Source organism: Balaenoptera physalus (genome assembly GCF_965194825.1).
Source record: "Balaenoptera physalus genome assembly, chromosome: 2".
Taxonomy (NCBI): Eukaryota; Metazoa; Chordata; class Mammalia; order Artiodactyla; family Balaenopteridae; genus Balaenoptera; species Balaenoptera physalus.
Genome location: NC_138883.1, coordinates 78,034,410 through 78,061,929, shown reverse-complemented (window position 1 = coordinate 78,061,929; position 27,520 = coordinate 78,034,410). Strand labels below are relative to the sequence as shown.

The 27,520-nt window shown below is 40.6% G+C and overlaps 1 protein-coding gene across 1 annotated transcript; it reads right to left on the bottom strand.

Annotated features, from left to right (window-relative positions):
* Window positions 1-3,520: 3,520 nt before the first annotated feature.
* Window positions 3,521-23,570, bottom strand: LOC309656282 (transmembrane and coiled-coil domain-containing protein 5B-like). Its single transcript, XM_082452577.1, has 10 exons — window positions 19,292-23,570; window positions 18,858-18,975; window positions 18,493-18,543; window positions 17,859-17,927; window positions 16,346-16,402; window positions 15,812-15,871; window positions 15,171-15,235; window positions 5,693-5,768; window positions 5,351-5,397; window positions 3,521-4,206 (listed from the first exon to the last, which is right to left on the bottom strand). Exons 1-10 carry the CDS (start codon window positions 19,432-19,434, stop codon window positions 4,008-4,010), a joined length of 885 nt encoding a protein of 294 aa, XP_082308703.1. The 5' UTR covers window positions 19,435-23,570; the 3' UTR covers window positions 3,521-4,007.
* Between the last annotated feature and the right edge of the window lie 3,950 nt (window positions 23,571-27,520).

Here is a 27,520-nt window from a genome sequence, read left to right as displayed (position 1 = left end):
GAAGGTTAGGAGGAGGGCTGTTTCTCACTCATGCAAAGACCTGAAGGGACTAGTTCGTAAAACCAAAGAATGTTAGCACAGTGGTCTCGGAAGGCACTCAGAAATCAGGCCCAGAGAGGGTATGGTGACTTGTAGAAAATCAGCTACATAACAAAAAGGCTGGGACTAGGTTCCAAGGCTTGCTTCCTTATTCGGTGCTTCTTTCAAGACAACACTGGGGTTTGCAAAAAGATATTATTATAAAGTGCATTTTTTTAAAAAAAAAACATTTTTAATGTTATGTTTGGAACAGGAGAGATGAAAGGGGCAGGCTACTCCTTAGGGCATGGGGTGTAATGTTAAAAGGTAAGAATTCTATTCCACATCAGCCTTCTTTATCAAGGACATTGATTTTTTTTTTTTTAAACTTTGGGTTTATTTATTTATTTATTTTTGGCTGTGTTGGGTCTCCGTTTTTGTGCGAGGGCTTTCTCCAGTTGCGGCAAGTGGGGGCCACTCTTCATCACGGTGCGCGGGCCTCTCACTATCGCGGCCTCTCTTGGTGCGGAGCACAGGCTCCAGACGCGCAGGCTCAGTAGTTGTGGCTCACGGGCCGAGTTGCTCCGCGGCATGTGGGATCCTCCCAGACCAGGGCTCGAACCCGTGTCCCCTGCATTGGCAGGCGGACTCTCAACCACCGCGCCACCAGGGAAGCCCAAGGACATTGATATTTAGCATGCTAAAAAAAGATAGTCCAGAATAGTTAACGGGTAATCAAATTTTAAGATAGGTGAGAAGATATAAGGAAAGTGCTTCAAGCCTTCAGACCCAAAGACATTCCATTTCAGAATACTGAAAGAAAGAAAAAAAAGACCTGGCAGCTGCTGTAACAGTTTCCTGGGGGAGAGTATAATTAGCCACTTTAAAGCAAGGGTTAACCAGCTGCCTGGGGTCAACAATTACTACAAGGGCCAAAGGAGATTTCACACTCCAGCCTCTCTCCATCCAAAGTTCAGCAGTTTCTCTTCTACCAGGTGTCTCTGGTCATTAAATGGGCCAGTTAATTCCTCCGTAGAATCAGGGTTTTGAATGATTGCAACAGACTGAAAGGAAGCATCCAAACCAACAAATGAAATTTAATAGGGCAAATGGTTAAGTCCTACAATGTTTTCAGTATATGGTTTTATCAGTATTTTTTTTTAATCCATACAAATACAAAACAGAGAAGATGTAGGATAAAAATAATTCATGTCCAAAAAGGTTAAGAATCTCGGTTGACTCCAAGCTCATATCTTTGTGTGATACAGTTGCCAAGATGGCTAATGAAATCTTAGGCAGCATTAATAAAGTCATACTCTTTAAATTAAGAGGAGAATAGGGCTACTGTACTGTGCCAGTCAGACCTCATCTGTAGTATTCTGTTCAGCTCGGTAGGTGCCAGGGAAGGGTAAATAAGAAAATACAAGATCTAGAAGCCATGTCATGTGACAGCTTAGAGGACTTGGGAATGTTCATTTGGAGAACAGAAGGCTGTTCATGTTAGTGACTAAAATAGAAAGGAGGAGGTCAATTTGCTGTGTTGCTATATAAGATTAACTGCTAGATGAAGGCAAACTTTACTATATGAAAGGAAACTCTTGCTGTTGAATGCTCTGCATGTGCCCTTTGTTGTGCTAGGTGGGTTAATTATTTTGTTAAAATCTTTCAGAAACTGATGGACCTGTGGGGTTTGGGTGTGATAAGCTCCCAGTTGCTGGAAGTGGGACGTCCGGCTTAGCACTGCTCATTTAAAGCAGCAGTGACCTCTCTTCTGCTTCCTAGACTTTTGAGTGCCATCCAGGCCCTTCTGGAGCCAGCTTCCTACTTGGAGGCAGGCTCTCCGGGTGGCAGAAAAAAGGCCGCTGTGCTCCTGCAACATGGATTTCCAGTACAACTTTAAGGTTTCAAATCCCCAGTGAAACGCTGACTGCAAGTGAGGGGCTACCTAGTCGCAATTTTCCTAAGCCGGTATTTCCTAGCCAGTCTTGAACGTTGGGACGGGCCCACATTTGTCTAGAACGTGTTGGTGGGAAGGGCTGGGTAGTGGAGGAGAGCCTAGGCCTTCCATTTGCTTATGAGGGGCTGTGACCAGAGATGGGAATGACTCAGGGAATAACACTCTGTGGACACATCTCTTGGCCAGTTGCAGGCGTTTTCTTCACATACACCTTTAGTTTAGAATCACCCAAATGCTGAAATCCTCCGGCCTAAGGCATGCCTCGGCAGTGAACGGCGGATCAGCCAGGGTCTTGGCAGGAACCAGAACTCAGCTCGGAGGATTCCAATGACGAGAGTTTAAGGAAGGGACCATTACAGAGGTGTGAGCAGGGAATCAGCAAAGGAACCTCAAACGCAGCAAGGGGCACACTCCACGTTCAAGGCCACGTACTTGCTGTCTCCCTGTCGGCCATACTACCCCCCCTGGTATCCATATGCCTCCTTCATCGCCTTCAGATCTTGGTTATAACGCTACCTTGGTTAATGCCATAACGCTTCTCATCATCATCCCCCTCCTCCTCCCCCATCTAACTTTTTAATATATCCTAATATCATCTGATAGTTTTAGATTTTAATTATTTATTATCTGTATCTACCCACTACAATGTGAGCAGAGATTTTTGTCTGTTCCATTCATTGCTATCATCCCAGCGCCTGGAATACTGCCTGGCCCAAGGAAGAGGTCCAGTGAATCTTTGTTGAATGAGTGAATGAATGAATACTAATTGTACTTATTAGAACTCAAAGAATTGTCCAAGATCCATCTTTCTGCTTCAACTTGCGGATCACACTCCTGCCCTTTGGAGGGAAGCCTCTGAAATGCAATAGAGCTTGTATCTGGCCACAAGAGGGTGGTGTTGATCAGCTTTTCATTTTTCTAGGAGCCTTCTGAGACCATTCACCCTCTCCTCCTTAGACCCCCGAAAGAAAGCGTGGGACAGTGTTATGTCGGCAGCCAAAGCAAACATACAGTATGTCTCTTCCACCCTGACATCGCTGTGCAAGTGAAATGCAGTTAAAACCTTTGTCAGGAATGGTCTTAAGGAGAAAAGTCAGCAGAAAGCAAGAACCTCAGGAATGCACAGGAGGAAGGAGCTGCCGAACGAAGGACCCTCCACCATTGAGCTCTGGTGCCCAGTAGACGCCACCAGCTGGTCACACAACCTCGTGTTTTGTGCCACTTCCTTCTACCTCCCTTCCCTTTCTTTTTTTTTTTCCCTGCCCTTTCTACTGCCAATGCCCAGTTGGCTGTACCCGCAAAAGAAAGAGCTCTCATAATAGAGGTCTAGGCTCATGGTTGTTACCCTCCAGATGCCACAGAAGGGAATTACAAATTCTTCAAGGAATCTTTGTAAAGACACTGTTCTTGGGACCATGAGGGATGATACAGAATCAAGGGGTCAGAAGCCCTGCCGTCAAGACACACAGTAACAACACTACAAGGCACTAGTGGGCAGGGCAGTAAGGGAAGCCCAGAGAAGGTGCCAGCAGCATTCAGAAGAGGGCAGGTGGGGCTGTCTTGGGTTGGGAGGGGTCAGAGGAGGCATTATGGGAGGGATGGCATTTGAATTACGATTTGAATTTATGATAGCACTTGAATTTTAGGGTAATTTTCTTCTCAATTGAGAATGAGTAACCATCCGTGGACATGTAAAAGGTCAGCTTTTCAGGATATCCCACTCCTGTAAGGCATAGCATAATACAAAATAAAAGGGCTTTAGGGAAGATAATGTGTTGTTATCTTCCCTAAAGGACTCACAGACCAAATTCACAGACCAACACAGTGAACTCTGATCAAACATATATTTTATTTGAAAGAGACACACTCTGGAGAAAAAGCGAGGGAGGAGAATGAAATGAAGAGGTCAGATGTCAAAGCAGCAGCTCTGAGTCAAAGCTCCACTTCCTTTCTGGCCCATCCCCCAATTGGGGCCACAGCCATGCCCCCCTCTCCACTTGGGTGCAGTGTGAAGCCCCCAGGTCACTCCAGACTAATGTGGTAGAAGTTCTTCTACCTCTAGAGTGAGGAAGGGAAATAAGATGTCCCTCAGCCTCTTCAAGGTGTCTCTGCTCATTACCATGGGCAGAACATCCACAAGGAGGTCTGGGTTTATGTACTGCAGGTAGAAAAGCACATAACCCAGCAGCCTAATGAAGATCATGACCATGAAGACAAGATACCTGAAATGCCTGCAAAGAGACATTCATCGTTAGCATGGGGGAAAAAGATAGCCCAGGATCCAGCCGCAGGAGGTGAACTTCACACTTATAAATGACTGATGAATTGCTTTCTTCAGGCCAACCCGATGGGGAAGTGGGGACTGGAGACACACAGGGTGAGGGTAGGGGATAGGTAGTAACAGAAAAAGATTGATGTGGTGGTAAGGAATTGAATACAGCCCTCCTGACATTTAAGCCCTCCAACAGAATAGATGTCCACATAGAAGAGCTGAAGGTGCAGAAGAATAAGACCTTCCAGGTACTATATACACAGGCCTTTGTGGAGGTTGTCAGAAAAGGTCCAGGACTGTCACACTTGTGAGTCTCATGATCAGTGGCCCTCTTCAGGCCCACTATAGAAAGCAGTTCTAGAGCTTGAAATAAGTCTGGGCCATCTCTGATATTAACATCCACATAAAATGGTTAAGGTTGATTTTTTCTAAACATCAAGTACCAAAAGAAACCATCTTAAATAATAATAGATTGTGTGTGTGTGCGCACCTGTGTGTGTGTGTGTTTTCTTGTATACACCCAAGAAAATTCCACCTGGAAAACTAACCTAAGGCTTTCAGTCTTTAACTATATTGGAATGGCATAAATTGAAGCTTTTCGTTAAAGTGCCACATGGAGTATTTTAGAGTTAGTCTCCTTGTTTCAAAAATTAAAAAAGAAAAGGCCTGGAGAGTTCAAGTAATTTTTTTTAAAAAAATTTTCAGCCTGCAATAAAAGAACTAAGAAAATTAATGCACTCTCTTAACTCTCTTTCCGGCAAAAAGGAGAGCAGACTATCAGATTTAGGATCTGAAAAACAGAAAGGGGCCCTACTATGGGTTGTAAGAATGGAAATTGAAACAAAAATGCAACCAGCAAGCTTCATCTTGAACTTCTCAAAAATAGCCACTTTCTCCAGCCACCAAGTCCTGTATAACTCTGGTTTTCAGAAAACAAGGAAGGAAGAGTTAGGATAAATCTGGGGCTGCCTGATATTTTCTGGTTGGTGGCTATGTTAATCCTCACTCCATATGCCCTTACCAAGTTACTTACTTCTACGGAGTGAAGATGACCTAGACCAGGAAAACAAAAAACAAAAAAAACCCAAGATTCTACCACTTACCTGCTGTACCAAAAGATTCTCTTCTGTTTCTTAATGATGGTCTTCTCCTGTGAGAAGCAATAAAAGCCAGAGGTGTGCCTGTTCATGTGCTCACAGAGAGGCAGTATAGCAGGGTGGCTAGAGAGCTTGACCCAGAAGTCACTGGCTCTGCCACGTCCTAGCTGCCATGGTGTGAAGCAAGGTACTGAGCCTCATTATTTCCTAACTCTATTTCCTAACTCTTTGCTCTTCCTGCCCCCTGCACCACCGCCCCCCCCCCCCCACCATGGCAGCGGGCAGGAGGAGCAAAGCCAGGGAAGGAAGGGATAGAGGAAACTCCAGTTTGGGACAAGGAAGACTTACCATGTTGCTTTGGATGGTCTCCACCAGAATTGACCCCGGTTTCACTATTTGGGAGGAGTTGTTCTGGGCTTTGAACCTGGGTGAGAAAGATCAGATCCAAGAATTAAGTAACATAGTACGTGGGACTGATGAAAGGTGATTTTCTAAGTCATGCAACGTCTATGATTTATTTCCTAGATTCTTGATAACATTCACAATGTACAATATTCAAAATTTATAATTGGTCAATGTACAAAGAAACAAGAACTTGTGGTCCATTCTCAAGAGAAAAGACAATCAATGAAAAGTAACATGACGCAACCCTGATGTTGGATTCATACTGCAAAATGTCTGTCTTCTGGTGGCAGTTCAAACCTCAGTTTGAGTCTGATATCCTCAGCTGGGCTCTTCACAGAATGCCCTGGGCATGCGTGGTTTTGGAGGTCAGCCTGCGATTTGGGCCAAGTTTAGACAAAATCTGAGACTCTCCATCTCTGGCTCTCTGTTTTTTATCCAGCAGTTTGACTACCCCAAACTCTGTCCTCTCTTTTCTAGCCCAGAAAGACTAAGTTTTCTCAAGGTATTTTAGTTGACCCTCACACACCAAGTTTAGCTTGCCCTCAGGCTAAAAGTGATAAAATGGGGAAATCACCTCCTGCCTTTCCCTTCTTCCAAGTGTCAACCACCCTCCAGAATCTGCTTGGTTTTATTCACTCTCCAGTGCCTACCAATTGTCCGTTCATTTCTCTTGTTTTGTTGTTCAGAGTTTAGAGCTGTTTCCTGCTGGAGGGTCAGATCCAGTAAAAACTTACTAGGCTTTACATGGGAATCTTTTTGTAATCATCAAATAGAGAAGAAAGGGGAGAAGAGACACAGACTCCACGTTCTGGCCATGATGGAATAGCTTGTATCAGGCTAGTCCAACTCTACAAGCAACTGTAAAAACTGGACAAAATACATAAAAAAGCCATTTGAGTGCATTGAGGAATGCAGTCAGAGGACGAGGGGATACAAACCCTGAGCAAAGTAAAGCTTACTAAGGTAAGCTCCTCATGCGTTCAAGGGTTTCCCCAAGGGCACTTGCCAATTTGTGGTACAGGGAATAGAGTCCAAGGAGCAAGTGGCAGCATCAATTGGCTGAGGAGACAGGGCTTGGAGTTTAAGACCATAAGGGGAAAAATCCAAGGAAGTGTTGGAGTCCTGAGTCTATCTATTCAAACTGTTTCAGCTTCCTGCCCTTGGGTGAGTCATTCATCAATTCCTTTCTTTTTGAGGGATAGTAGTACATGAATTTTCAACTGTGCAGAGGATTTGTGTCCCTAGCCCCCAAGTTGTTCAAGTGTCAACTGAATCTATAAACCAATTGTATTTCTATATACTATCAGTAATCCATTAGAAAATCAAATTAACAAATATCTTATTTACAATAAAATCAAAAATATCAAATACCTAAGAATAAATCTGATGAAAGATGATAAAAGATGCACAAGCACAGTACAGAAAACTATAAAACATGTTTATGACAAATTAACGAAGATCTAAATACATGGAGGAATAATAATGTTCATGGCTTGGAAAACTCAATGTTGTTTAGATATTAATTAGCCTCCAAATTAATCTGTAGATTCCATGTAATTGCAATCAAGATCTCAGCAAGTTTTTTTTTTGGTAGAAATTGAAAAACTAGTTTTAAAATTTATATGGAAATTCAAAGGGCCAAAAAGTAGGGACTTCCTTAGTGACGCAGTGGTTAAGAACCTGCCTGCCAATGCAGGGGACACAGGTTGGATCCCTTGTCCAGGAAGATCCCACATACCGTGGAGCAACTAAGCCTGTGCGCCACAACTACTGACCCTGTGCTCTAGAGCTTGCAAGCCACAACTGCTGAGCCCACATGCTACAACTACTGAAGCCCACGTGCCCTAGAGCTTGTGCTCCACAACAAGAGACGCCACCGCAATGAGAAGCCCACACGCTGCAATAAAGAGTAGCCCCTGCTTGCCAAAACTAGAGAAAGCCCGCGTGCTGCAACAAAGACCCAACACAGCCAAAATAAATAAATAAATAAATAAATAAATAAAATAAACATTTAAAAAATAAAACAAAGGGCCAAAAATAGCCAACATAAGCGTTCTGTCTGTCCGTTTTTTTTGTTTTTTGTTTTTTTTTAGTATAATTTTTAGGGCTTGTCATCATTGGTGGATTTGTATTTTGGTTTGGTTGCTCTCCCTTTCTTTTTTTTTTTATTACTTAAACAACTTTTTAATTTTTAATAATTATTATTTATTTTAATAACTTTTATTTTATTTTACTTTCTTTTCTTTTCTTTCTTTCTTTCTTTTTTTCTCCCTTTTCTTCTGAGTCGTGTGGCTGACAGGGTCTTGGTGCTCTGGTCGGATGTCAGGCCTATGCCTCTGAGGTGGGATAGCTGAATTCAGGACATTGGTCCACCAGAGACCTCCCAGCTCCACGTAATATTAAATGTCGAGAGCTCTCCCAGAGACCTCCATCTCAATGCAAAGACACAGCTCCACTCAACCACCAGCAAGCTACAGTGCTGGACACCCCATGCCAAACAACTAGCAAGACAGGAACACAACCCCATCCATTAGCAAAGATTTTAGGCAGCAGAGGCTGCCTAAAATCATAATAAGGTCACAGGCACCCCAAAACACACCACTGGACGTGGTCCTGCCCACCAGAAAGACAAGATCCAGCCTCATCCTCCAGAAAACAGGCACCAGTCCCCTCCAGGAAGCCTACACAACCCACTGAACAAACCTTAGCCTCTGGGGGAAGACAGCAAAAACAATGGGAACTACGAACCTGCAGCCTGTGAAAAAGACCCCCAAACAAAGTAAGTTAAGCAAAAAGAGAAGACAGAGAAAAACACAGCAGATAAAGGAGCAAGGTAAAAACCCACCAGACCAAACAAAGGAAGAGGAAATAGGCAGTCTACCTGAAAAAGAATTCAGAGTAATGATAGTAAAGATGATCCAAAATCTTGGAAATAGAATGGAGAAAATACAAGAAACATTTAACAAGAACCTAGAAGAACTAAAGAGCAAACAAACAATGATGAACAACACAATAAATGAAATTAAAAATTCTCTAGAAGGAATCAATAGCAGAATAACTGAGGCAGAAGAACAGATAAGTGACCTGGAAGATAAAATAGTGGAAATAACTACTGCAGAGCAGAATAAAGAAAAAAGAATGAAAAGAATTGAGGACAGTCTCAGAGAACTCTAGGACAACATTAAACACAACAACATTCAAATTATAGGGGTCCCAGAAGAAGAAGAGAAAAAGAAAGGGACTGAGAAAATATTTGAAGAGATTATAGTTGAAAACTTCCCTAATATGGGAAGGGAAATAATTAATCAAGTCCAGGAAGGGCAGAGAGTTCCATACAGGGTAAATCCAAGGAGAAACACAACAAGACACATATTAATCAAACTATCAAAAATTAAATACAAAGAAAAAATATTAAAAGCAGCAAGGGAAAAGAAACAAATACCATACAAGGGAATCCCCATAAGGTTAACAGCTGATCTTTCAGCAGAAACTCTGCAAGCCAGAAGGGAGTGGCAGGACATATGTAAAGTGATGAAGGGGAAGAACCTACAACCAAGATTACTCTACCCAGCAAGGAACTCATTCAGATTTAACGGAGAAATTAAAATCTTTACAGACAAGCAAAAGCTAAGAGAATTCAGCACCACCAAACCAGCTTTACAACAAATGCTAAAGGAACTTCTCTAGGCAGGAAACACAAGAGAAGGAAAAGACCTACAATAACAAACCAAAAACAATTAAGAAAATGGTAATAGGAACATACATATCGATAAGTACCTTAAATGTAAATGGATTAAATGCTCCAACCAAAAGACATAGACTGGATGAATGGATACAAAAACAAGACCCGTGTATATGCTGTCTACAAGAGACCCACTTCAGACCTAGGGACACATACAGACTGAAAGTGAGGGGATGGAAAAAGATATTCCATGCAAATGGAAATCCAAAGAAAGCTGGAGTAGCAATTCTCCTCTCAGACGAAATAGACTTTAAAATAAAGACTATTTCAAGAGAGAAAGAAGGACATTACATAATGACCAAGGGATCAATCCAAGAAGAAGATATAACAATTGTAAATATTTATGCACCCAACATAGGAGCACCTCAATACATAAGGCAAATGCTAACAGCCATAAAATGGGAAATCAACAGCAACACACTCATAGTAGGGGACTTTAACACCCCACTTTCACCAATAGACAGATCATCCAAAATGAAAATAAATAAGGAAACACAAGCTTTAAATGACATATTAAACAAGATGGACTTAATTGATATTTATAGGACATTCCATCCAAAAACAACAGAATAAACTTTCTTCTCAAGTGCTCATGGAACATTCTCCAAGATAGATCATATGTTGGGTCACAAATCAAGCCTTGGTAAATTCAAGATAACTGAAATCGTATCAAGTATCTTTTCTGACCACAACGCTATGAGACTAGATATCAATTACAGGAAAAAATCTGTAAAAACTACAAACACATGGAAGCTAAACAATACACTACTTAATAACCAAGAGATCACTGAAGAAATCAAAGAGGAAATCAAAAAATACCTAGAAACAAATGACAATGAAAACACGACAACCCAAAACCTATGGGATGCAGCAAACGCAGTTCTAAGAGGGAAGTTTATAGCAATACAATCTACCTCAAGAAACAAGAAACATCTCAAATAAACAACCTAACCTTACACCTAAAGCAATTAGAGAAAGGAGAACAAAAAAACCCAAAGTTAGCAGACAGAGAGAAATCATAAAGATCAGATCAGAAATAAATGAAAAAGAAATGAAGGAAACAATTGCAAAGATCAATAAAACTAAAAGCTGGTTCTTTGAGAAGATAAACAAAATTGATAAACCATTAGCCAGACTCAGCAAGAAAAGAAGGGAAAAGACTCAAATCAATAGAATTAGAAATGAAAAAGAAGAAGTAACAACTGACACTGCAGAGATACAAAAGATCATGAGAGATTACAACAAGCAACTCTATGCCAATAAAATGGACAACATGGAAGAAATGGACACATTCTTAGAAAAGCACAACCTTCCGAGACTGAACCAGGAAGAAATAGAAAATATAAACAGACCAATCACAAGCACTGAAATTGAGGCTGTGATTAAAAATCTTCCAACAGACAAAAGCCCAGGACCAGATGACTTCACAGGTGAATTCTATCAAACATTTAGAGAAGAGCTAACAACTATCCTTCTCAAATTCTTCCCAAATATAACAGAGGGAGGAACACTCCCAAACTCATTCTATGAGGCCACCATCACCCTGATACCAAAACCAGACAAAGATGTTACAAAGAAAGAAAACTAGAGACCAATATCACTGATGAAGATAGAGGCAAAAATCCTCAACAAAATACTAGCAAACAGAATCCAACTGCACATTAAACGGATCATACACCATGATCAAGTGGGGTTTATCCCAAGAATGCAAGGATTCTTCAGTATACGCAAATCAATCAATGTGATACACCATATTAAAGAATTGAAGGATAAAAACCATATGATCATTTCAATAGATGCAGAAAAAGCTTTCGACAAAATTCAACACTCGTTTATGATAAACACCCTCCAGAACGTAGGCATAGAGGGAACTTACTTCAACATAATAAAGGCCATATATGACAAACCCACAGCCAACATCGTTCTCAATGGTGAAAAACTGAAACCATTTCCACTAAGATCAGGAACAAGACAAGGTTGCCCACTCTCACCAGTGTTATTCAACATAGTTTTGGAAGTTTTAGCCACAGCAATCAGAGAAGAAAAATAAATAAAAGGAATACAAATCAGAAAAGAAGTAAAGCTGTCACTGTTTGCAGATGACATGATACTATACATTACATTACTATACAACATTGTGACAATGACTATACTACCCAAAGCAATCTACAGATTCAATGCAATCCCTATGAAACCACCAATGGCATTTTTCACAGAACTAGAACAAAAAATTTCACAACTTGTATGGAAACACAAAAGACCCTGAATAGCCAAATCAATCTTGAGAAAGAAAAACGGAGCAGCAGGAATCAGGCTCCCTGACTTCAGACTACACTATAAAGCTACATTAATCAAGACAGTATGGTCCTGGCACAAAAACAGAAATATAGATCAATGGAACAGGATAGATAGCCCAGAGATAAACCCACACACATATGGTCACCTTATTTTTGATAAAGGAGGCAAGAATACACAATGGAGAAAAGACAGTTTCCTCAATAAGTGGTGCTGGGAAAACTGGACAGCTACATGTAAAAGAATGAAATTAGAATACTCCCTAACACCATACACAAAAATAAACTCAAAATGGACTAAAGACCTAAATGTAAGGCCAGACAGTATAAAACTCTTAGAGGAAAACATAGGCAGAACAGTCTATGACATAAATCACAGCAAGATCCTTTTTGACCCACCTCCTAGAGAAATGGAAATAAAAACAAAAATAAACAAATGGGACCTAATGAAAATTAAAAGCTTTTGCACAACAAAGGAAACCATAAACAGGATGAAAAGACAACCCTCAGAATGGGAGAAAATATTTGCAAATGAAGCAAATGACAAAGGATTAATCTCCAAAACGTACAAGCAACTCATGCAGCTCAATATCAAAACAAACAAACAACCCAATCCAAAAATGGGCAGAAGACCTAAGTAGACATTTCTCCAAAGAAGATATACAGATTGCCAACAAACACATGAAAGGCTGCTCAACATCACTAATCATTAGAGAAACGTAAATCAAAACTACAATGAGGTATCACCTCACACCAGTCAGAATGGCCATCATCAAAAAATCTACAAAAAATAAATGCTGGAGAGGGTGTGGAGAAAAGGGAACCCTCTTTCACTGTTGGTGGGAAAGTAAATTGATACAGCCACTATGGAGAACAGTATGGAGGTTCCTTAAAAAACTAAAAAGAGAACTACCATACGCCCCAGCAATCCCACTACTGGGCATATACCCTGAGAAAACCATAATTCAAAAAGAGTCACGTACCACAATGTTCATTGCAGCTCTATTTACAATAGCCAGGACATGGAAGCAACCTAAGTGTCCATCGACAGATGAATGGATAAAGAAGATGTGGCACATATATACAATGGAATACTACTCAGCCATAAAAAGAAACGAATTTGAGTTATTTGTAGTGAGGTGGGTGGACCTAGAGTCTGTCATACAGAATGAAGTAAGTCAGAAAGAGAAAAACAAATACCATATGCTAACACATATATATGAAATCTAAAAAAAAAAAAAGGGTTCTGAAGAACCTAGGGGTAGGACAGGAATAAAGACACAGATGTAGAGAATGGACTTGAGGACATGGGGAGGGGGAAGGGTAAGCTGGGATTAAGTGAGAGAGTGGCATGGACTAATATATACTACCAAATGTAAAATAGATAGCTAGTGGGAAGCAGCCGCATAGCACAGGGAGATCAGCTCCGTGCTTTGTGACCACCTAGAGGGGTGGGATAGGGAGGGTGGGAGGAGATGCAAGAGGGAGGAGATATGGGGATATAGGTGTATGTATAGCTGATTCACTTTGTTATAAAGCAGAAACTAACACACCATTGCAAAGCAATTATATTCTAATAAAGATGTTAAAAAAAAGAAAAAAGAAAAATAAATAAAATAAATATTAAAGAAAAAATAGCCAAGATAGTCTTGAAGAACAACAAACCATTGCAGGACTTAAGCTATGGTAAATCACGACTAATTATAAAGCTATAGGAATTAAAACATTGTAGTATTGGCACAAGAATAGAGGCTTAGACTAACGGTACAGAATAAAGTATCCAGAAAGAGACTCACATATATACGTCACCTGAAATAAAACAAGGCACCACTGAAAATGCATGCTCTTTTAAATAAATAGTGCTGGGCCAACTGGCTATGCACACACACAAAAGAATGAATCTTGATCTCTACCTCACACCATAGGAAAAAACAAATTCCAGATGAATGTAAACCTAAGAGTCAAAGGTAAAACAAACAAAAAAATTCTAGGGGAAAGCATAAGAGAATAGTTTTAAGACCTAAATAAAGCACTGCACAAAAAAAGAAAAAAATTGATGGATTAGATTTCCTTAAAATTAAGAAAGTGTTTGTCAAAAAATTCTATTAAGAGAGTAAAACAGAAACGCCATAGAAATGAGTGCAATAGCTATATCTGACAGAGGACCATATGAAAAAAAATAAGGAACTCCTACAAAGCAATAAGAAAAAGACTGACAATCTCTCAAATATAGGCAAAAGATGTATTATAAAAGAGGATATACAAACTTCCAGTAAGCATTTGAAAAGATATACAACATCATTAATAATCAGTAATGAAATGCATCATTAAAATCAAAATTGGGTATCACTACACTCCTGCCAGAGTGGCTAAAATTAAAAAGACTGTAAATACCAAGTGTACATGAGGAAGTAGAATAACTAGAACTAGTATAGATTCTTGTGGGAGGAGATGTTGGTACACCCACTTTGGAAAACTATTTGGTTTTGTCTAGTAAAGCTGAAGATATGTATACTCTATGACCCAGCAATTCCACTCCTTGGTATAAAACCGAAAGAAATGAGTGCATGTGTCCACCAAAAGACATGTACAAGAATGTTTATAGCAGCTTTAGTTGAATAGCCCCAAACTGGAAATAACCAAAGTGTTAATAAATGGCAAAATAGATAAATTGGGCCATATTCCTACAATGCAATACTATACAGCTATGAAAAGGAAAAACCACAGGGGCATGTAGCAATGTGGATGAATCTCAGTGAAAGCCAGAGATGAGAACATATTGAATTTACATAATTTTCAAGATCATATAAAACCCATAAAAATGATAGACCTCAGAATTGTGGTTACCTTTGCAAGGAATATTGACTGAGAAGAGGGCACAGGGGAGACTTCTGGGATACTTGAAATGTTCTGTATCTTGATCTGAGTGATATTTAACACACCACTTAAGATTTGTGCACCCTATGTATATTACATTATATAATACATAACACAATTAAAAAGTATAAGCAAACAAAGGAAAGTGTGGCCAGTCCTAAACCATACAAGTCTATGGATACAGATCGTATGTAAATGGGTATCACTGGGGCCCCCAGTCAGTGTGGTGGGTTCACCATGTCCTGGGAAAGGGGTCAGCACAATCAATTTTCAAGAATTACACTCAACTGAGGACACAGGAAAAGAACATAAAAAAAGAGACCAGTTGCCGAGAAAGGCGAGAGAGAAGCCTGAATGCCGATGAGTTTTCAGCACAGAACATGTAGCAGAAGTTGACAAGGGTAACTTAGTGGTGGCTATTTATAGTGACACGAACTGGTCTGAGAAGTACTCTGCCCTTCAAAGACCGCCCGGAGACTGTAACTTCAGCCCATTTTCCCAAACTTACACTTCTTTTTCAAGAAGCATCACCTCCTTTTCCTTTTCCATCTGCCTCAGAATTTCCTGGTATTTCTTCCCATGGAAAGAAAAAAAATATTGATCATAATCAAGAATTTCTGTGTATTTCATTTCAATGTCACTGATAAGAAGCTTCTCCCAAGACTAACTCCTAATATTCCAAATGGTCCATGCATGAATGCGCACACACAACTAGGAAGATGTTCTAATAAAAATTAGGAGATATTAGGCACTGGATGGATACACATGGAAAAAAAGAAAAACGAATTCTCTCTTTGAAGCCTGCTTGGATTCAAATCCCAGCTCTCACACTTACTAGCTATGTTTTCAGAGCACATTATCAAACTCCTTTGAACCTGTGTCCTCTTGATCATAACGATATCATCCCCAAAGAGTTACTAGAAAAACTGATTGAGAAAAATACTGTGTGTTGATTGCTTAAAACTACTGTATGTGCCAGTGCCCAGCACAAGATAAATCCTTAACATACGTCTGTTTTGTTGTTGTTGCTACTGCTGGATAAATGGCATTTTCCCCAGTGGCAGATTTTAGCCTTAATGAGAAACCGAGGTATCCATGGCATTGGAAAAATTCTGCCTCTACTCTGACTTTTCCTCAGAGGCAGTGTACCTTTATGTAGTGGGCCTGGTCCTCACAGAGCTGATACACAGATTGGTAGTCACTCTCTATCTAGAAAGAAAAGAGAATTAACAAATTTCATGGATTAAATCGCAACCAACCAAGCCTTGGCTACTCCCAACTAGAGCACTGGATATTTGGCTGGTTACCTAGCAACTTCTTACTAGGGAAAGTAACCACATCACAAAGTGGTGATCTCATCATACATGGGCAGGGTCTAATTTTGAGCAAAGGATGTTGTTTGCCTAGGTTCTCATATGCCTCTCAGGTGAGACATCAGGAGATGTTTCAGGGCACTTAAGTTTGGGCTTCAACAATAGTATTTAGTATTTGAGGTAGAGGGGTGTTTAAGAAATGGTAAGACCAGTACTTTTAATATAAACTTTCTTTCCCTTCACCTGCAGGTGAATCAGAAATTCTTGCTCCCTCCCCTCCTGTGCCTCAAGCTGTTCTCTTTCTAAGACCTTTGGGGTTCTCGCCCATCTGTATGCTGAACAGATCCTCAATGGAGGAGACTGCCTCTACCTTGACCAGTTCCTTCTCTTGATTTGCACAGGATTCTGTTGACTTTTGTAGTCTCACCTATGGAAGACAGCGAGTGACAGCAAAAAGTTGATAGCATTCTTAGTGGAAGGCAAATGGGTAATATTCATCCTCCCTCCAGGCTGGCAACGAGCATGATAATAATGGCTATTATATAGTGAGGACAGACTATGACAATGTGGAATGGGCTATTATTGGCCCCATTTTACAGGTGAGAAGACAATGGCAAGGAGAGGTTAAGTGCATAACTTGTTTAAAAGTCACACAGTGGGGGCTTCCCCGGTGGCGCAGTGGTTAAGAATCTGCCTGCCAATGCAGGGAACACAGGTTCGAGCCCTGGTCCGGGAAGATCCCACATGCTGCGGAGCAACTAAGCCTGTGCGCCACAACTACGGAGTCTGCGCTCTAGAGCCCGCGAGCCACAACTACTGAAGCCTGTGTGCCTAGAGCCCGTGTTCCGCAACAAGAGAAGCCACCGCAGTGAGAAGCCTGTGCACTGCAATGAAGAGTAGCCTCCGCTCGCCACAACTAGAGAAAGCCTGCAAGCAGCAACGAAGACCAAACGCAGCCAAAAATATAATAAATAAAATTTATTAAAAAAAAAAAATGACACAGTGGCAGAGCTGATGTTTAAGCCTTGGTCATCTGACTGACCAGTCTGTGAACCTAATCACCCTCCTTCCTCCAGTCTTACTGACCAAAGTACCAGCCCCTTCCTCCACCTTGTACTCCACAGGGTGCACTAACATGCCGCCTCAATCACAAAGCAAAAGAGAAAACCGCCTCTTTTACAGAGAAAAAGAGGACAGTAGGGCTCTGGCATGGTGGGCTCAGCCAAATTGCCATATTTGCCACATAAAGCTGCAGAGAGCATTTCAGTAGGATTTCTGCCCTCTTTTGGGCATCCAATTCATTCATTCATCCAACAAATATTTACCGGGCTACTACCATGTGCCAGACACTGTTCTAGGCACTGGGGAAATAGGAGTGAACAACACAGACAAAAATTCATGCCTTCATTGGGTTTACATTCTGGTAGAAGAAAAAGATCAAATTTTTTAAAATTCCTTGCCCTATAAGCCATGGGTTGGAAAATCAGGTGCACTACTTGACCTATCCCTGTGTAATTGTGGAAGTTAGTATTCTCTTCTTACTTGACTATCTGTATTTGTGTGTCATTTAGATCATAAATTTCTTGAGGGCAGGTCCCGATGGGCATTCAGAACGTGTGTTCTACTGACTAATAGATGATGTCTCTGGAGCAATTCCTTCCACTTTGGTGCCATTGCAGTCATCTCTGCCACGAGTGTGACTGATAAAGTTATGAATGTCACCCAGGTCAGGGGGTAAAGCAGAGGGAACAAAGGACATTGGCTCACCTCTGTGAGCGCACAGACAGACTTAGCCTGGGGGAGTCCTTGGAAGCCATTCCTCCCCAAACTTAGAACTGACACAACATCTCCCAGAAAATCTGTAGCTTTGCTTTTCTACTCACCTTCGATTCTGCCAGCATCTGCTTTAGGGCTTCTTTATCAAGGCCAGCATTCTTAAATCTCTTTGAAATCTGAAATACCAACCCACAAATTGTAAACTGAGTAAGGCATCCAGACATGAAAATGTGGGATAGAGTCAGACTTGAAGGTCTCAGAACTGCAGAATGGTGATTAATTATTTCAGATCCCAGATGGAAGCTCGATAGAAAAGTATCTCCTTCTCCCTCTGGAAGCTGCCTGACTCCATGCCAGCTGGACAGACCTTTCTGTTCCCATAGCCCATGAAAAGTACGGCACAAAGGATGTGAGGCAGGTGGGGAGAGAGGGAAGAGAAACTAGGGTAGGGTAGTTGGGGGAGGGAGGGACAGTTCTCTCCCTCCACAGTCCTTTAGCCTTCCCACCCCAGATCTGTAATTCCCAGAGGACAAAGGGTGGTATCAATTAACCAGAGTTTGTTCTAAGAGATTTGGAAGGTGGAGTCGGGAGCAAGCATACACTTTGGCGGTTGCTGCTCCTCCTGTCTTTCTGACTGGAGAGTTCAAGAAGACAACGACTCTATTGGGATTCCTAAGAAATGAGTCTCCTTTCAAGGGTGGACTTATCCTGGGACCCCCAAAAACCCAGGGCCCACCTTACCTTCTTCTGCAGCTCTACCACGTTCCTGCTTAGAATCTCCTTATTTTTTTCCTGGGGAAAGAAAGAGGTAAAGGGAACAAACCCCACTCTGCTCTCATACCCTCCCACTCACCGGTCACTGAAATCCCATCTGGGCGATGAGGGTACCAAGTGGGAAAATTGCACTCTGGCCCCACGCAGGGGATCTGGGAGCAGAGCCCAGGCCTCACCCCTGTGCCGAGTGCATCATTCCCAAAGTACTCTGTTAAACAGCTGTGACATCCACAGACACAGCAGTGATGGGCGATGATGGTGCCCTGGGAAAGAGAGAGCAGCGGAATGCGAGCAAAGTACATCTGACAGTCCTTTTCTAGACGCCTCCTTACCAGCTTTGCTGTTTCTAATTCCAGATCCCGCAGGGCTTCCTCCTTCTCAGATATGATGTGGTTCAGCTCCTCCCTCTCTCTGGCTTGTCCTACTGACAGGGTAATCTCTCTTTCCAGACTGAAAAATAGTGTCACCCAGGTGTGGCTCAGTCCTAACGAGGCTGCCAGGACCCCAGCTTGGGAAGCTACAGCCAATGCCTCAGGGAGCCAAAGGGACTACCCAATGCGGTGACAGTAAAATGTCAACTTGATGTGGAAATTTAGTGCAAACATCTGTACATAAAACCTTTTGAGGGCACCACTGTTTAGTTTCAGAATTTAAATAACATGCCTAGATTCATGGACAAAGAAGTAAACCTTCCTCCCACCCCCTCTTGATCCCAAGGGACATTCAGATGAGGAGAAGCCCTTCCCCCACCAACTGCAAAGCCTGCCTTTGAATGATTTCTTCTTTCTCTTGAATTTTTTTGTGAAGAGCCTGATTTGCCTCATCCAGTCTCTGCAGGTCCTTTTCAAGGCCTGAGTTCAGGTAGTTGAGGTTCTGTTTTATGACTTCTAGTTTTGGTATTTCCATCATCTCCTGCCTGCAGGAGAATCATCTTCATTACCAAACTCAGGACAGGAAAACATATGAGCTGTTATCTCATTTACTCCCCCATCTTCTGTTGTTACTGTGCCTCACCAGCCCTACATTATCATTTCCCATGATAAATTGATTTCTAAGGTGTTTTGCATAAAGTAAATTCCTGGAGTCAAATCACATTTTAATTTTAAATATTATAAATGGAACCTATTAAAACACAAATATTTTGTGAAGCAAAAGAAATATTTTTTTCATTTGAATAATTATATTCTAACTTATTTGTTTTCAAAAAAATGTATACAGAGTATAGGGAATCCAAGGCACACCTATAAAGCATTTAAATATCTGCAAGGGAGAGGAATGTTTTCAGTCTCCTTTTGTTAGAGTCTCCTAAGGAGTTTGTTATACTGAATACCTTCTACCTTAGTCAGGTAGGCACATGGGCTGGGTAGGGGGCAGGGACGAGGGTGGATCTTTTCCCCAAATAAGACTGATTTGCTTTTGGAGACATTAGCTATCTCTGAAAACACCACTTCTAGTATGATGAAGTCCAAAGAACTGAAACCAAAGTCTTTCCTCCCTAGGAAGGCTTCCAGGCTTGAGGAGGTAATGTCCTGCACAATTGAGGTTTTCTTCCTTATTGAATTGTGGTAGACGCTTTCCATACTAGCTCCTCTTTCTCATTACTTACACATCATCCAATGGGTCCTGTCCAGCTTCTTCCATTGTAGGTCTCCTAAGTTGTTAATACAAACATGTGTTATGGAAACAAAGCCCCTAGTGTCCAACGTAGTCATTGGCCCAGGAAGGTGCAGGGAAAAGGTTTGACCAGGCAAGACAGAGCCAAGAAGAAACCCATGCCTCCTAGACCCTCTCATATTTCAGAATCAGTTGCAATATTTTGCTAAATTACAGTAAGCCAGCTCATATCTCTTAAATGAATATCATAAATGAATCCCACTGGAGTACAGAAATCTTTCTGTTTTCACAATTTTCACACTTTGGCTACCTTTCCCCTTTCTTGCCTGCATTGGCCCAGTCACAGGTAAAGTGCTAGGAGAACTCAAGCTGGTGCCTATTGGCAAACACACTGAGAGTTTATTTCTAACCCTGACCTTCAGGGAGACTTAAGAAAAAGGAATAATAGAAGAGTCAGAGGGTACCAAAAAGTTGGCTGGCTGATTTCTGTTGGTCTATATCTATCCTACTTTTTAACAAACTCTAGATATTATGACTGGGTTGATCCTGAAATGGGAGCAGAAACAGTACCATGGACAACAGGATATAACTACTGAAAGGAAAAAAACAAATGTTGGGCTCTCAAGGATGGTATCTGCTCCACTGCACCAAAATTAAAGTTCAGGACTGAACCAAATCTAAGAGAAGTAGAACACCAAATCTCCTTTCACATTTCATCTTCTCTTCCTTTCTCTTTTCTTTGAAGCTTTTTTGTTTTAATTCCCCTCTTAATTCCTTCTTCTACCTTCTCCTTTCATAGCCCTCCCTGCATTTTCCTTTTCTATCTACTCTCTTGTGTGTACACAAGGCAACCCAGCCCATGATGATGCCCTCTGAGCTCACCCTTCTCTTCCCAACAGAAAAGAATCTCTGTTAACAACAGAAATCTCTTCTTCTCCCACCGAGATTTCCAACTGAATGTCAGAACTTTCAGAAAAGGTATCTCCTTGATAACTGAATTCTCCACATACAGCTGGTCATGACATCTCTAGCCGGGTGGGGCAGCATGTCATAGTGGGTAGGGGTGGGCGGGGTGGCAGCGACTCTTTGTCATCCCTGTAGGCAGAGTGGGAGCAGAGTTCAAAACTTTAGGACACTTTAATTCTCTGACTGAAGTGCAATAAGATCTATGCAACAAATTTCTGGACACAGTTTAAACTGCTTCTGAAACAGCAATCAGCTCTATGGGACACATTTCTTCATTTTCCCAAATCCATAGACCTAGTAGTCGTTGATGTCATGCTCATTTCCTTCACAATCTCTGTGTGGTATATGTGCAGATTGCTGCCCTCAAATCCAAACCATGCAAGAGGTGGGGGTAGGAACATCTGAGAGCTGGCTAGGAAGAACCTGAGAGATGTCTTACCTGTGAGCCAAGCAAGCCCTCATTCTCCCCAAGTTGGATTCTTGGAGCTGCAAAACAAATTCCTTTATTTTCCCCTGAAGAGGCACTGCTAAGTCATTGGGAAGGAAAGTCTGATGTTTCAAAGGTGGAGAGTATGTGGATGTTGAGCAGGAAGGAGGAAAAGAGGAGTGTTAGGTCCACAGACCCAACTCTACTGCCCACTCCTTCAGAATTCACTCCTCATTTTTTGAGGTCTTAAATTATTGGAACAGTAGATGGGATTTTACATATTAGTGTCACTCTACTAACCAGTTCTGGATTCCTCTCTGTGTTGATGGAGAAGATGAGGTGGGATACAGAATTGGTGAGATATCAATACAGGTGTGTGCTTGGACTTCACATCTTCCATTTCTGTCCCTTACACTCAGTTCACTTCTCCATGATATAAGTCTAACCTTTCTCAGCTGAATTATACTAATCTCGAGTCCCTGGAAAGGCCTTACAGAACATACCACTGTCTCTCCAGGAAACTGTCTCTCCTACATAATTATCTGTCATAATCTTATCCATCCTTCTCAGTTCAGCTTAAACACTGCTTCTTCTACACTTTCCCAGATACCACACCCCAAATCCTGGCAGAATTAATCCCTCCAACCTCTGTTCTCCTCTTTTGTTATTTTACATTGTTTTTAGGAATGTGCACACACTGGTCTTCATTCCACAATTAGCCTATAAACCTCTTGAAAGAATGTGCTTTAATCAAAGCCATTTTGATTTCCCTCCCCAGTTGTGTTCTAGGGCACTACTTGCAGAATTCAATAGGAATGGTGCCTCTGGAGTTGTTCAAGAAGGGGATGACCCTGAAAACAGAGAGTGGAAGTAGGCTGGGGTTAGACACAGAAAGCACCTGGGTTTCATTCTATCCTGGCACTTTTTAGTTGTGGTACCTTGGGCAAGCTACTTAACCTCTCTGAGCTCAAGTCTCCTGATCTGTGAGATGGACATTACTCCTGCTTCACAAAGTTATGGTAGAGATTAAATGAACTAATACATGTAAAGCTCCTAACACAATGTGTGGCAGGCATAAATACTTAATTCTCATCCATTCTCCAACACAGTACATATTTCATTTTCCTAACTCATATTACCTTTGCTCATGGTACATGCTGAATGTTTTTAGAATAAATGAATGAATGAATGACTCATTCCACTCCCTTTATCTGGAACAGGAGTTATCCTCCCTTTCCTTTCAACCCACCTGGGAGATGCTCACCCGTACACTCCCATTAGTACACTCTCGTTGGCAGCACAGTGCCCCATGGCAGAACTCCCAACAGAGGGCCACACCCCCAGGAGTCTGATCCACAATCACTGGGGATGCAATTTGAAAGCCTCTGTTAAACATCCCAGAGCAGTAGCCACCTCTGATTGAGAATCAGTGACAAAGACCATATTCTCTCCGCAAAACTGCATCCCTCCTTTCTTTAAAGACACCACACAAATTCACCTGCTCCATGAAACCTTCCAAAAATGAACCCTTCTTAGCTTATTGCCCCAAGTAGAAACTTTGAAAGTGACCATGTTTCCCTTTTCACTTTGGTACCAAGAAGCAAAAATGCCACGTTTGAAACCCTCATTTTTTGTGATTGCACTGGACATTGTGGTCTGTGTATCTTTCCTTTGGCCTTGTTTTCCTATTCATATTTCACATGGTAGTGATTTTTAACTTATTTTCCACTATTCTGGATTTAATATAGGTATAGTAGTTCCAGGTGATGCAGATATAGGTAAACATAGATATGGACATAGTTATAGGTTTAAATACTGTCAAATACATAGAGATCTGAGAGGGGTAGTGGGTTTAAGTGTAGTGGATAAGAACATTAGCTTTGGAATCAGAACAGAGTGACTTTGAACACCTGCTCCACTTTCCAGATATGAGGTCTTGGATAAGTTTTTCAACCCCTTGGGCTTCAGTTTCCTAATTTAAAACTGGAGATAATGCGTACCTATTTCATAAAATTATTGTGAGCTTAAAAAAAGGACTTACCATTTGTTGAGACATGGATGGATCTAGAGACTGTCATACAGAGTGAAGTAAGTCAGAAAGAGAAAAACAAATATCGTATATTAACGCATGTATGTGGAACCTAGAAAAATGGTACAGATGAACCGGTTTGCAGGGCAGAAGTTGAGACGCAGATGTAGAGAACAAACATATGGACACCAAGGGGGGGAAACCGCGGTGGGGTGGGGATGGTGGTGTGCTGAATTGGGCGATTGGGATTGACATGTATACACTGATGTGTATAAAATTGATGACTGATTAAAAAAAAAAAAGCACTTACAATGCCTGAAACAAAATAAATGTTCAGTAAATGGTAACTGTGATTATTTAATCATTATTACAAGCATCTCAGCTGGCTTGGCACCATTGCCAGCTTCTTTCCATCCATCGCCTCAGGGAGGCTCCATCTCCAACAACCATACTGAGCCTTTGCTCTGCTTGGATGGCTTCCCATTCCTTCCTTTGCCACATCTTTCTTTGGTTTCTACTTCTCTGTCCAGCCCTCTTAGCATTACATTTTTGCTGCCGAACTGACCTTTGGTATTCTGGCTTTTTCCCCTGGACACTGTCCTTGGCTCTTCCTTAGTTGCACTTTCTGTCACCCATAAACCACCTTCCCCCAACACTGTACCAAGTTCATCCCCTGGAACAGTAAGTTCCCATCTGTTTATACAGGCCATGAGGGCCATCAAATGCTTCAAATCTTTTGTGGTGATAAAGGAAATGTGATGGCCACAAAAGTGGTCAATAAAGTGAGCCCTGAGTTGATTTACTTGCCAGAGAATGGGACCTAGACCAGTAAAAAAATGGCATTTGTTTCAGTAAGTAATTGGCTGGAGGAGAAAAACTCAGGGTGGGGGGTTGCTAGAAACCTAAGTTTGAGTGGGTTATACTAATTAACAATTGAAAGTTTGCACACTGGAGAGGGAGAAATGAATTCATATATTTGTATCAGGTGGGTTAAAACAAATATCATGTCCACAGGTCAGGAAAGAGTTTCAATTATGCTAGCAAGGAGCTAACATACTAGGATTTCTTGAAGTTCTCAGTTATTTGTCACCTTCATCTGGTGAGTTGCTCCAAGAAGATAGTCCTTTTTTTAAACTCCTTATTTTTAAGCAATTATAGAAAGTTGCAAAAATAGTACTGATAGGTTCCATGTACCCTTCACATAGTTTTCCCCGAACACCATAAATGACTATAGTACAATATTAAAACCAGGAAATTGACATTAGTACAATGTGTGGAAATTTCTATGACATTTTACTGAAAGTGTATATTTGTATAACCAGCACCACAATGAGGATTCAGAACTATTCCATCTCCACAAACAACTCCCTCATACTATCCTATTATAGGTGTACCCACTTCCATCCCCTCCACTATCCTTAACTCTTGGCAACCACTAATCTGTTTTTATCTCATTTTGCCACTTTCACAATGTTATGTTAAATGGAATCACAGAGTATGTGATCTTTTTGAGATGTGCTTTTTTTTCTTCACTTTTTAAAAATCCTTGAGATCCACCCAAGTAGCTTCATGTATAATAGTTCATTCATGATATGGATGTACCAGTTGGTTTAAACCATTTGCCTATTGACATTTTGGTCATTACCAGGTTTTGCTGTTACATATAAAGCTGCTGGGAACATTTGTATCCAAGTTTTTGTGTGGATGTCAGTTTTCATTTCTCTGGGATAAATGCCCAGGAGTGCAATTACTGAGTTGTAAATATTATAAATATATGTTTACTTTTTAAAGAAATTATCAAGCTAAATTCCAGACTAGCTGTACCATCTTACATTCCCTCCAGCAATGTATGACAGATTGTTTCTCTTCATCTTTTCTAAGATTTGGTATTGTTATTATTTTATTTTTAGTTTTAGTTTTTTAAGTTCTTTTTTTGCCCTTCCAGTTTTATTGAGATATAATTGACATAACAACACTGAAAAGTTTAAGGTGCACAGCATAATTATTTAACCTACATACATCATGACATGATGACCACAATAAATTAAAGGAACATCCATCATCTCACATAGATACATTTTTAAAATAGAAAAAAAATTTTTTTCCTTGTGATGAGAACACTCAGGATTTACTCTCTTAACAATTTTCATATATAACATATAGCAGTGTTAATTATATTGATCATGTTGTACATTACATCACTAGTAATTATTTAACTTATAACCAGAAGTTTATACCTTTGACTACCTTCATCCAGTTCCCCCTCTTTCCACACCCTGCTTCTGGGAACCACAGATCTGATCTCTTTTTCTTTGTTTGTTTGTTTGTTCCTTTATTTTCAAAGTATAATTGACCTACAACACTACGTTAGTTCTTATTACACAAAATAGTGATGTGATATTTCTATACATTTCAAAATGATCATCAGAAGTCTAGTTACCATCTGTCACCATAAAAGATATTACATAATTATTGACTCTGTTCCCCACACTGCATTTCATAACTGTAACTCATTTATTTTGTGATTGGAAGTTTGCACCTTTTCATCTTCCTCACCTTTTTCTCTCATCTCCTCACCAGCCTCCCCTCTGGCAACCATCTGTTTGTTCTTTATATCTATGACTCTGTTTCCATTTGGTTATGTTTGTCCGTTTCTTAGGTTCTATGTGTAAGTGAAATCATACAGTTTCTCTGTCTGACTTATTTCACTTAGCATAATACCCTCCAGGTCCATTCATGTTGTTGCAAATTGCAAGATTTCATTTTTTATGGCTGAATAATATTCCATTTTATGTATCATCTTCTTTATCCATTCATCAATCAGTGAGCACTTAGGTTGTTTCCATATCTTGGATGTTGTAAATAATGCTGCAATGAACACAGCTGCATATATCTTTTCAAATTAGTGTTTTTGTGCTCTTTGGAAAAATACCCAGGAGTGGAACTACTGAATTGTAAGGTAGTTCTATTTCTAATTTTTTGAGGAATCTTCGTAATGTTTTCCATAGTGGCTGCACCTATTTACATTCCCACCAATAGTACACGAGGGTTCCTTTTTTCCGCATCCTTGCCAACACTTGTTATTTGTTGTCTTTTTGATAATAGTCATTATGACAGGTGTGAGGTGATATATCATTGTGGCTTTAATTTGCATTTCTCTGATGATTAGTGATGTTGAACATCTTTTCCTCTGCCTGGTGGCCATCTGCATGTCTTCTTTGTAAAAATGTCTATTCAGTTTCTCTGCCCATTTTCTAATCAGGATGTTTGGTTTTTTGATGTTGAGTTGCATGAGTTCTTCGTATATTTTGAATATTAACCCTTTGTTGACTATATCGCTTGCAAATATCTTCTCTCATTCAGTAGGTGGCCTTTTCATTTTGTTGATAGTTTCCTTCACTGTGCAAAAGCTTTTTCGTTTGATGTGGTCCCATATGTTTATTTTTGCTTTTGTTCCCCTTTGCCTGAGGAGACACATTGCAACAACATTGCTAAGACAGATGTCGAAGAGTTTACTGCCTATGTTTTCTTCTAGAAGTTTTAAGTTTCAGGTCTTACATTTAAATCTTTAATTCATTTTGAGTTTATTCTTATATATTGTGTGAGAAGGTAGTCCAGTTTGGTGCTTTTGCATGTATCTGTCTAGTTTTCCCAACACCATTTATTGAGGAAGCTGTCTTTTCCCCATTGTATATTCTTGCTTCCTTTGTTGTAAATTAATTGCCCATATAAGTGTGGATTCATTTCTGGGCACTCTATTCTATTCCACGGATCTATGTGTCTGTTCTTGTGCCAGTACCATACTGTTTTGGTGACTGTAGCTTTGTAGTATAGTTGGAAATCAGAAAGTGTGATCACTCCAGCTTTGTTTTTCTTTTTCAAGATTATTTTGCCTATTTGGTGTTTTTTGTGTTTCTATACAAATTTTAGAATTATTTGTTCTGGTTCTGGAAAAAATG